The sequence below is a fragment of the Suncus etruscus genome, chromosome 10, assembly GCF_024139225.1.
Source record: "Suncus etruscus isolate mSunEtr1 chromosome 10, mSunEtr1.pri.cur, whole genome shotgun sequence".
Lineage (NCBI taxonomy): Eukaryota > Metazoa > Chordata > Mammalia > Eulipotyphla > Soricidae > Suncus > Suncus etruscus.
Genome location: NC_064857.1, coordinates 78,940,842 through 78,953,263, shown reverse-complemented (window position 1 = coordinate 78,953,263; position 12,422 = coordinate 78,940,842). Strand labels below are relative to the sequence as shown.

General features: G+C 36.5%; 1 protein-coding gene across 2 annotated transcripts in view; it reads left to right on the top strand.

The window, feature by feature from the left end:
- Positions 1–12,422, top strand: part of SMAD4 (SMAD family member 4) — a 47,045-nt gene that overhangs the window by 9,475 nt on the left and 25,148 nt on the right. For both annotated transcript variants that reach the window (XR_007499583.1, XM_049781553.1), the window contains exons 4-7: positions 3,923–4,135; positions 9,725–9,844; positions 9,941–10,057; positions 11,394–11,444. Coding sequence is in view for 1 of the 2 variants with exons in the window: in XM_049781553.1 (XP_049637510.1) it covers positions 3,923–4,135; positions 9,725–9,844; positions 9,941–10,057; positions 11,394–11,444 (501 nt within the window). In the remaining variant the exon portion in view is untranslated. The remainder of the gene's footprint in view (positions 1–3,922; positions 4,136–9,724; positions 9,845–9,940; positions 10,058–11,393; positions 11,445–12,422) is intronic.

The following is a 12,422-nucleotide window of genomic DNA, read 5'->3' as shown; positions in this document are numbered from 1 at the left end:
AGGGAGGGAATGCATTCACATTTTAAACTGGACTTAAAATCTCTTGACTCTGGATTAAAACTGCTGGTTTGCAATAGCAAAATATGATAAAATTATGATAGGGAAATGCACTAAGTCATACATAAAGAAAATTAATTGATAACACAAAATTGATTAGGTATAAATAGATAATGGTGTTTGGAAATCTGAAATCATATAACATACCCTTTAATTGTACTGCTTTTAGAATTTTTAATAATTTTTGGCATAACATTTTTAAGAATACTAATATTTTTGGTTAAAAAGCTACTTAAAGTAGTATATTCTGATCACATCATCTAAATGCTATTTTTCAAAGAAGACCATGTTTTAAGGTGGAGAAATGAAACAGGCTATTCTGTCTTTTAGCATTATTTTTTGAGAACAGATCTATTAATAATTTATCTGTCATTCAAAACATGTTACTGAACTGAAATTTTTTTGAGAATTAATCTGCAGAGCGGATGATAGCAAGCCACTGTCAATGTAGGAAGGCACTGTTCAGGAGGGAGATTAGTGATGTGTGCTTGATTTCGGAGGTGTGTAAGAAATGTCACTCAGTCTTAAAATCTAGGAAGAACAAGAAAGTTGGTTTGTTTTTCTTTCTCCCTTTTAAATCCATATCACTAATAATTTAGGAAAGCTAGTTCCTCTGGCTTGTTAATTAATCAGAGTTTACTAAGTTTACTAAGTTTCTAAGATGATGATGTTGACTGTCTTGGTGACTGAAAAGGGTCACTTTCTGATTGTTTAAAGCTTTAGGACTCTCACTCACTCATTGATACCCTACTCCTTTGAATATAAACATCCTTCACATTTCACCATTCTTTGTCCATGGTTTTTTTTTTTTTTTTTTTGGTTTTTTGGTTTTTGGGCCACACCTGGCGATGCTCAGGGGTTACTCCTGGCTGTCTGCTCAGAAATAGCTCCTGGCAGGCATGGGGGACCTTATGGGACACTGGGATAAAACGCCGCTGTGCTATCTCTCCAGGCCCTGTCCATGGTTTTGAGGAATTAATGTATACATTAATTCTCTGTGGGTGTTAGGCATTGAAAAACTTTGGTGAGACCTATCTCAGAGTGTCTTGTGGACATAAGTAGAAGAGAGTCCAATTCCGTGCCTCATCTCATTTATTCCTACAGTATCCTGAAATATTGAGTATCTGTTATTGATGGTATTTGTGGCTTAGTACCTTCTTTTTAGTGATTCTAGGATTGTAGTCAGCCTTGTGGATCCCCCTAGTGGTTGATATGTAATGCTTTTGTGAAGGTCACATCCACACTATTATTGGTTCAACCAAGTATTTGCTAGATAGACAAAGCTAGCCTAATGGTACCGCTGTTAGGTATTTAAGCAGTAGAAAAATAATAAAAGTTAGCAAGCTCCACGAGCCAGAATTCTTTTTTTCCCTCTCTCTATTCCAAAGTATTTGAGCAGTTCTTAGACTATAAGTGCTCAATAATTTTTTAAATATAAGTGGACTTTAATGGACTACTTTTTGGACTTAATAATTTTGTTAAATTTTATTTTCTTGAATAGACAGTACATATCTCTTAAGTAAAAATACTTTTTAAAAGCCTTACAGTAAAAAGAAGTGCTCTCTACCCCATCCACATTTTCTCTACCTTAGGTAATTAATTCTTTTTTTATGTTGTATCCTTCCAGGGTTATTTTTTTTGAAAAAGTACGCATACTATTCTGTCCTACACAAAAAGCAAATTGTGCATTGCTCTAGACCTTTTATGGCTTATCAATATTCAATAAAGCACACATGTGATCATAGTATTATAGTAGTATTTTGTAATATGCCATTTTTTCTTTGAGAAAAATATGTTGCAGAAACGTGTCCTGTTGATCTCTGCAATTCTATCCAAAAAATATTTTAAGATACTTGATGAATGAGGTTATATCTAACATGTTAGACAAAAAAGGTTGGGGGGTATGGAATTTTATATATTTATTTTAGTGAAACAAGGTAGATTTTATTGATTGAAGCATGATTAGAAAGATGTGAGGGGAGATAGGAGAGATGTGTTCAAGAAAGAATACAAGCCTCTCTGAGGCTGATGTAAGCAAACAAAGAAACAGACAGGCAAGCTAGATACATGTTCAAGGAGAAGCAGATAATTTTGTCTTTTTGAGCTGCTCCTGGTAGAGCTTAAGAGGTAGTATGTGTTACCAGGGATCAAATCCAGGTCGGCATATGCAAGGCAAGTGCCCTGATTGCTATACTACCTTTTCAGCCCTTAATTTCAAAAATTGTTGGTTTTTTGTAACTCAAAATAATGTATTAGAGATTTTGTTTGTTTTCTTTTTTGGGGGGGGCCACACCTGGTGACACTCGGGTTATTCCTGGCTGTGTGTTCAGAAATCACTCTTGGCTCAGGGGATCATATGGGACACCGGGGATCAAACCAGGGTTCGTCCTAGATCTGCCATGTGCAGGGCAAATGCCCTACTGCTGTGCTATCACTCTGGCTCCTTGTTTATTTGTTTTTATAGAATTTTCTAGGAGAGCCAGAAAGATAAAACAGCAGTAGGCATTTGCCTTGCATGAAGCCAACCCCGACAGACCTCGGTTTGATTCCTGGCATCCCGTATGGACCCCAAGCCTGCCAGGGACGATTTCTGAGCCCAGAGTCAGGAGTAACCCCTGAGTGCTTCTGGGTATGATCCAAAAACAAAAACAACAACAAAAAAAGAATTTACTAGAGAAAAATGTTTCAAAGTGGAATTTAAGGATTTTAAAAATATTTCTTTATGATTTTAGACTGGACATAGAAATTTAAAGTTATTTTTACAACTTTGAAATATTCTCAGTTTAATTAAAAGCAGCCTTATAATGAATTGGTATACATGTGAAAAGATTTATTTTTATTCATAGTTTGACAAGAGGAGAAAAGCACTCACTGTTTATTTGCTGATTCTTAATGAAGGAGAATGCATTTTTGCAGACTACTATTAATTGACTGCTCTAGGAAGAGAACTTAGGCTTAAATGGATCGTAAAACTCTGAGCTAGCATTAATTCAGAAGCAGTAAAGTTTGCTAAAAATAAATAGCAAACTTCCAAACAGCCACAAAACAAGTGGGGAGGTTTTGGGTAGAGAACGATTGTCATTATTATGCAGTTTCAGTTCACTTTTTTCCTCTCACAACAAAGCAAACTGTTTCCTAGTCTATTCAAGGAAAGGTGTTGTATCAGCTAGTGAGTGTCTAGCTTTGCTCATTGAGGCATAACCACGAACCTGAAAAATGTTGATTATTAGTTTTTCATACCACATACTTCTCAAACCTCTGGGTTAATTTAAAAAAAAAGTTTTTTTTTCTGACCCTCAGGAACATTTAATGTACTTCATTTACAAAATTATGACAGTCTGTATACTTCATTTTTAAAATAGTTTTATATCTTAGATTTGAATAACTATCAGGTCCTACTCATTTCTCTTCATTGTGAAATTAGCAAGAAGTATAGCTAACCAGTCAGAGTTTGGATTTTATTTTAGTACAAAGTATGGCTATTCATTGTGAATATGAATTTGATAATTAAATCTCAGAACATTCACCTTATCGATTAGTTCTACATATGCCTTATATGTTTAAGATGATTTCTACTTACAGGTTAATTAAGACACTAAGAAATATCCTTTTAGGACAATGGCTAGAGGTTGTTAAAATGTAGCTTCAGATGTAAGAATCAGTCATTGATAAAAATCTATATATATATATATACACATATATATATATACACTCTAAATAGCTTTTGCTGATAAAATATATTTAGAATAACATTTAAATTATTTACACTAGGTAAGTTTTAGGTATTGTTACACTACTTTGCTAAGGTTTATATTCTGGGAATAGAAGATTGTAAGATTTCAAAATTCATTTGTTTTCCATGTAGCCCCTCCAAGTATGTTGGTGAAGGATGAGTACGTGCATGACTTTGAAGGACAGCCGTCATTGTCTACTGAAGGCCATTCAATTCAAACCATCCAGCATCCACCAAGTAATCGTGCATCTACAGAGACATACAGCACCCCAGCTCTGTTAGCCCCATCTGAGTCTAATGCTACCAGCACCACCAATTTTCCCAACATTCCTGTGGCATCTACAAGTGAGTTGTAGAATTAGATATAGTCTGCAACTTGAATTTCCTTAAATACTGAATATTTATAGTTGTTTGGAGGAAAACTCCAAGTAAGTAAATTTGAAAGTACTATGGTATCTTTCATTAGGTAAATAAGTATTAAGTACGTTTGGTTTTGGTTGGTTCTGGGTTGGGGGAAATGGTATGTGTGATTTTTGTATTTGACCATTGCCCAGCTGTGCTAAAATTGCTCCTGGATCTGTGCTCAGGGAACCCATATGTGGTATTAGGGAGCGAACTTGGGTAGGCTGTGTGTAAGGCTAGTCAGTGCCTTGCTTGCTGTACTTCTGACTTTACTTGTACTTTTCTTACTTACTTTAGAGCTCTGACTCTAAAGGTAATTTGTTTAAAGGTTCTATATTGATGTATAGTTTTTTGGAATTTAAATAATGACTGATTATAATATTGATTTAGGTAATGTCTTTGATTATAATGTTGATCTAATTTGTACCATTGTTACATGCTAAAGGAAGAAGCCTCGAGACTTGTTAGTACATTGTAAGCTTTTCTTTATTTGTGTTCTTACTTTTGCTCAATCTGATAGAAGAATTATAATTACCACCTCAGTTTCCTATTGTGGAAGCTTTAGAGAAGATCTTGACCAGCATAGTTATATGTACTAGATGGTAAATATTTTAGTCAGTTTTTGTATAATGCTCAATTATTGACTTTTTTGGGTGTGCTTTTGGGCCACATCCAGCAATGCTCAGAGGTCACTCCTACACTCATGTAATTGTTGCTACATCATGGAGTAGTTATTATTATCAGGTTCAATTTCTCTTGGGTTCCAATGAAGACAATAATTATTATTTATTTTTTATTAGTGTTCGGGGCCACATCTAGTGTTGCTTGGGGTCTACTTCCAGCATGATGCCCAAGGGTCATTCTTAGTAGTGCACAGGAGATCACTGCTATGTAGTACTGGGATGGAACTGATACTTCTCAGATGTAATTACTCACTCCAAGGGACCTTTGGAGCGCTGTCTTCCCAACCCCTCAGCTATTTATTTTCACAGTCACAGAGGATGGAGAATTTATTCGTTGGCTATAGAATAACTTAAAAAAAAATCCAACTAACCATAACCAGGGTGGGGAATGGGTCAGAAAGATTGAAAGCGGATGGTAGAAATTTTGTCTGTAATAGTTCTTTTTTCATAATCATGCCAATTGGATAAAAAATCCTTAAAAAAAGCCAGAGAGATAGCACAGCAGTAGGGCATTTGCCTTGCATGCAGAAGGATGGTGGTTCGAATCCCAGCATCCTATATGGTGCCCTGAGCCTACCAGGTGCGATTTCTGAGCCTAGAGCTAGGAGGAACCCCTGAGCAAGACCAGGTATGACCCCAAAACAAGAATCCTTAAAAAAAAAGTCAGAGCAATAGTAACGTGGCCAACCTAGATTCAGTTCCTAACACCGCATATATAACACCATGAGCACCATCAGGAATAATCCCTGAGCCAGGTGTTGCCCCCCAAAAAACCAACCAAACAAAGCCCCTAAAAAAGAAGGGGAAGGGCTGGAGAGATAGTACAATGGTAAGGCGTTTGCCATGCATGCGGAAGGACGTTGGTTCGAATCCTGGCATCCCATATGGTCCCCCTAGAGCCAGGAGTAACCTCTGAGTGCCGCTGGGTGTGACCCAAAAACCAATAAATAAATAAATAAACAAATAAATAAATAAATAAATAAATAAATAAATAAAAAGAAGGGGAAGAGGAAGGCACCATAATCTTTGTTTTCTGTTGGCACTGCCACTTGTAATATTTAGAGAATTTAAGAAATAGGAAACCATTTGTTCTGTTAGAAGTTAAAAATGAAAATGGAAAGTATAGTAAGAAGACTGATAGTTTATTCAGGTGTTTTTGCTTTAACTCTTCCAACTAATGAATGGAAAAGTGTGTAAAGTATAAGCTAGTCTTCTCTTGCTTCCTCTACTATTTCCACTGTCCAAAAGTTGGGAGTGCATTTTCCGGAGCTTTGTTCATGAAATTGCCAGCATTTATACAAGCATTTTACAGGACTCAGTTACAGCATGTTCAAGCTGCTGGCATATAGTTAGTGGCCTGGTTGAATAGCATGCACCTAAAGATAACATTCTTGTTAAGGTGTAATAAAGGTGAGATTATAAAGTTAATCACAGAACAGGGTCTTGGCATGTGTATGGGATTTATACATAGTTGCTAAGGGTATTGTGTCCAGACCCACCATCAGCAATAAACTGTCTCTAGATCTGGTCTGATGCATTATTAGCTGCTATCTAAAGGAATCCCATATGGCTGAGAGTCATTGTAGCTTGGAAGAAATGGAGGGCTGACTTCAATACTGAGCTTTCAAGTAGAGTACCACATTTTTCTCTCTATTCTTTTCATCTCTTGAAAATGGTTTCTTTTGGAATTGTTTTGTGAAATAAATATCTTGTCATGTAAAAAAAATCTTGTCATATACAGTGTTATGTTTTAAGTGAATCATACAGGTTAAGATTCTCACTTTAAAAACTTGACCCTGGTCCACTTTGAGCTTTTATTACCTAAATATTCTCTATTAACCTATTTGTGGATGTAATTAACACTGTGGATCGTGAAAGGAAATAAGAGCCCAGAGAGATAGTTTGTGGGTGAGGTGCTTGCCTTGAATGTGGCTGACTTCAGTTTAATCCACAGTCACCCATAGGGCCCCATCTGGTCCCCTGAGCATCACCAGGAGTGATTCCTGATCACGGAACCAGGAGTAAGCCTTGAGCACTGCCAGGTGTGTTCCAGTTCCCCTTCCCATTTCCCACCGCAAAACCGGGCACATTTTGTCCACTTGATCATAGATCACTAGAGCTGGAGTAATTACTTAAACTCTTACTACCTTTTTTTTTGGGGGGGGGGGTCACAGCCAGTAGCACTCATGTGTTATTCCTGGCTCTATGCTCAGAAATTGCCCCGGTCGGCACAGGGGACCATATGGGATGTCGGGATTTGAACCACCATCCTTCTGCATGAAAGGCAAACTCCTTACCTCCATGCTATCTCTCCGGCCCCAAACTCTTATTATATTTATCTGAAGTTCATTGTATGCCTATGTTGATACTTGCTAAAGTAACTTCACTTGAATTGTTTTCCCTGTCTTTTGGAATACTAAAAAAGTGATATGAATAAAATGCAACAACTTTGTTTTTTTTTTGGGGGGGGTATACTTTAAAAATTCAAAATAAATACTGTAGGTTTAGATATCTGCAATGGCCTACTTTCCAATTTATTTCATTTAGCATATGAATATCTTCAAGGCTATAATCAAAATAATTTCTCTTGCGTAGTGACAGTCTTTGTAAGTTAGCTATGTATATGCATGTATGATGCTAAAAGCAAGAGTAATGAATAATCCACCTTTCAAGATAATTCTTAAAAATGTTGAGATGAATAGGGAAAGAGGATATTAAAATCTCTGAAAAATTGAGGAGTACTGAAATTTCCTCTTTAGCTTTTAATTTTTCTTAATTTTAAGGAAGTGTAATTTGTAGTGAAGACATACTTCTTTTCCTTGATACTTTGAACAACAGTATCATTTATTATCTTCCATACTCCTGTTGATACTTGAAAAGAATGAACTAAAGCTAGTGACAAAATAGGGACAAAAATATAAGAAAATTTACTTAATTAAAGCTTCAAGTGAAATAGTGATAACAAGAGATAGTAATGAAGTGTCTTGAGCAATTTGGTGGTGACTTTATGTCAACAAAATGTCTTTGTTCCAATAAAAAATTAACACTATTGTGGCTGGAGTGGTGGCAACAGTAGGGTGTTTGACTTGCACATGGCTGACCCAGGATGGACTTGGGTTCTATCCCCGGTGTCCCATAATGTCCCCCATGCCAAGAGCAATTTCTGAGTACAGAGCCAGGAGTACCCCTTGAGTGTCATTGGGTTTGGGCCAAAAAACAAAAAAGCAAAAAATCAACACTATTGAAACCATGTTACCTCGGGCCTTGCATGCAGGTCAGTGGTTTGAATCCCAGCATCCCATATGGTCCCCTGAGCCTGCCAGGAGCGATTTCTGAGCATAGAGCCAGGAGTAACCCAGAGCACTGCCAGGTATGCCCCCCCCCCCAAAAAAAAAAAAAAAAAGAAACCATGTTACCTGAACTATAGTAAAAAAAAGAGTAAAATAAAATAAAGCTTGGTTTTAAAAATCAAACATTCTCCAGTGAAGAAAAGACCTGCAGAAATGCAGGTCAGTAACATCAGAGAATGATTTTACATGGAAGAGGAAGTTTAGTTTTCCTGGTAGAATACATAATGAGAAGACAACTAACCTCTAAATTCAGCAATATCTTCTCTCCCCTCCAATCTCCTCCTCTCCTCTCTTCTCCCCTGCTCTCCCCTACTCTCTCCTCCCCTCCTCCCCATGCCAGGCATTTTACTTTACTTCTTTCTCTCTTTTCTGATACTGTGATTTGCACTATTGTTAAAGTCTACCATGTATATCACTTTGCCCTTTCAGCATTCAGTTTTTGTCCAGAGTATATGATTATATTCTTGAAAAAAATTTAGATTAGATAGTTTTTTAGTTATACATTTTTAATTACTATCTACGTTGATTGGACAGTGGATATACTTTTTTTGTTTGTTTGTTTTTTGGTCACACCCGGTGATGCTCAGGGGTAACTCCTGGCTATGTGCTCAGAAATTGCTCCTGGCTTGGAGACCATATGGGACACTGGGGAATCAAACCGCGGTCCATCATAGGCTAGCTGCGCGCAAGGCAGATCTTACTCCTTGTGCCACCACTCCAGCCCCTCGGTACACTTTTTTTTGGTCTCTGTGTCACATCCGGCAGTGTTCAGGGTTATTCTTGGCTCTACGCTCAGAAATCGCACCTGGCAGGCTCGGGACCATATGGGATGCCGGGATTCGAACCACTGTCCTTCTGCATGCAAGGCAAACGACCTACCTCCACGCTATCTCTCCAGCCCCCAGAGTACACTTTTTTAATAATGTTTTTGTGGATTTTTTTCCTTTGTTTTTGTTTTTGGGCCACATCCAGGGGAGCTCAGGGCTTACTCCTGGCTCTGTACTCAGGGATCACTCTTGGTGGCCTGTTGGGCTCGGGATCAAACCTGGTCACGAGTGCCCTACCTGCTGTACTATCCTCAGGCCTGGAGCTGGGCCTGTTTAAAATTTGCCCATTATATTCAATTTAGAAGATTTGCCTGCTCTCATTTATCAGATTTTAAAGCATTACATGATTGTGATAATGTATTAGTACTGATAAAAAAATGAAATTGTTGTTAACACTTTTTTAGAGCTAATACTTTTTGAGTCTTAATCAGAAAGGACTAAATTTGGGTACCATGGTCAGGGATGAGCTCATGTGAAGTTATTTTTGTTTTTTGTTGTTATTGTCATTTCCTTATTTGTTTTTCTCCAAATCTATAAGAGGCCATGGTAAGTTTGACTCTTTGCTCATTTTATTAGTTGTAACTACCAGATAAAATTCATTTTTCATTTACTGTATGAAACCATAGGACTGCATCTCTAAATGTATCATTTAATGCCTTCTTGTTCCTCTAGGTCAGCCTGCCAGTCTATTGGCGGGCAGCCATAGTGAAGGATTGTTGCAGATAGCTTCAGGGCCTCAGCCAGGACAGCAGCAGAATGGATTTACTGGTCAGCCAGCTACTTACCATCATAGTATGTACATGCTTTCTGAATCTTTTATGTAGTTGAGAAGAAAAACTAGGCAGACTTTATAAAAACAAATTAATCCATATGGGCCTTAATTTTTAGACAGCACTACTACCTGGACTGGAAGTAGGACTGCACCATACACATCTAATTTGCCTCACCACCAAAACGGCCATCTTCAGCACCACCCGCCTATGCCGCCCCATCCTGGACATTACTGTAAGCTCTTGTTTTTGTTGTAAGAGCCTTTTCTTTTTGCGAACTTTGTTTTATTTTCTTTCTAGTTTTCAAAAAGCATTTTTGCATCTTTTATTCATCTTACAGTTTTGTTTTATTCAGATTAGTGCTTTTCAATATTTTTGTAAACAGTATTATTTTTCATAGTCATCATACCTTTGTTTTACAGGAGTGTCTTTTATTCCTAGATATTTCTTTCTCTGTGGCTGATGTTTCATTGGCACCACATAAATTTCCATTCATTTGTTTGTTTGCTTTGTGTGTGTTCGTAGAACTCATGTGTGCCAATATAGTTACCCTACGTGGATTGAGTGCTAGGATTTCAAGGTTTCCCTTGCTAAGGTATTAGCATTCCATAACACTCAGATGTTGAACCCTTCAGTACTCTACAGAGGCTTTAATAGGAGGGAAACCTACAAATTATCAAATCACAGTTTCAGGCATATTGGAAATAGGTCTTAGATATATGAAAATAACTTTTCCTCCATTATAAGACTAATCATTTTAAGTAAAATTTGGGAAATAAAGCAGAAATACAATTATAAAACTGCCCAGAATCTTAATAGCCAGAAATATCACTGGTCCTAAAATATGTCATAATAGTTTTCCTTCCAGTCATTTGAAGTGGGTGTAAGTAAATTTTGGGGAAAATCATACTATATATGTATTCTGTCCTGTTTTTTTTCAATTAAGCTATTTTCCATGTCATAGAGAATATCACTTTACTGGCTACCTGGCCTATTGAAGAGCCCATAACTGACTTGTGATCTTTAGCAAACTATTTAATCTTTCTAAGTCTTAAGGGCAATTAATAATAAAAGTATCCATCTCCAGGAATGTTGTAAGAAGTAAATATGATTCATATGAGGTGTATAAAACAATGTCTTATTGCATTATAATTTCTCACATTAGGCTGTTTAATTATGTAAATGAAAGATAATTTAACAAACTGAAAGTACTTGTTTTTAGGATGGACTAACAATTTTAATTACCATATGTTGCATTATGAATTTACTGTATGATATGTACATGAATAATTCATTTATAATTTACATTAAGTTATGTATGTTTATTACCAACTGGTTAACTGCACTTGGCACATAGCACTAAAATGTTAGCTATTAAATACCTATAAAAGTAACTCAGTAATGTTTGCTGTTATAAAGTAATCTAAGCTTTTAAGTTTTTCTACATTGTATAAGCTTATTCTAACCAATTTCTAAAGGTCTGGTAGTTATTTTAAGTGAGCTTTATTAAAAGTTTTAACATTGGAAAACTTTTAATAAATAAAAATGGGGCTTTATTGTCTTTTCTTTAGGGCCAGTTCACAATGAGCTTGCATTCCAACCTCCCATTTCTAATCATCCTGGTAAGTGTATTTCAAAATTGATTTTCTGTTTTTAGATTTTCTTTATGGTAATAAATTGAAGGGTATACATATGCATATAGACCCAAAGGTTTTATTATAGAGTAAATTTTCAAATAAGTAGAATCCTTAAGGTATTAGTTTATCAATTGTTTATATTATAACCAGTATATTCACATATAAATTGATTCTTTTTCATTGTTTCCAAAAGTAAAAGAGAGAAATTGTGTTTCAGCCAAAATATTAAGTACCAAAATGCTAGTTGCAGTATTGAACACATAAATGTACAAACAGGGAGGCCGGAGAGATAGCACAGAGGGTAGGGTGCTTTCCTTGCATGTGGCCAACCATGTTCAATTTCCTGATTCCCCTGAGCACCACAGTAGTGAGTACAAAGCAAATTCAGAGCTGCTGACTGTTGCCCCCCCAAAAAAAACCCACCCCAAACCAAACAAAATTGGGTACACTTGGTAAGGCACTGCTTTGTGCACAGCTGACTTGGTTCTGTTCCCAGCATCCCATATGATTCCTTAAGCACCACCAGGAGTGATTACTAAGTGCAGAGCCAGGAGTAAGCTCTAAGCATCATCGCCTGGTATACCACCACTACCACCACACACACACACCCAAAAAAAACCCCCAAACAGGTGCAATAGAGGAAATACAACTAAGTTTAGAAATAAAATAGCTGAAGAAAGGAAATGTTAAAAGTTTTCAGGTAGTTGGTTGCAAGGAAAATACTTCATTGTCTATTTGTCTTTGAAGATAGATTCAGAAATCACTGGTTATAGGGAATTGAGAAATTGTTTGATTAAATTTGGGGGGTAAAGAGCTAAGGAAATTTACTCAGTTCAAAGCTTAAATATAATTTTTTTTTAAACTATAGAAGTAATAAAACAGAAAGTTTGGATGTAGAAGACTTGGATTTGAACCCATGTAGCACTAAAACAGAAAGTTGGGAAATAGAATACTGAAGACTTA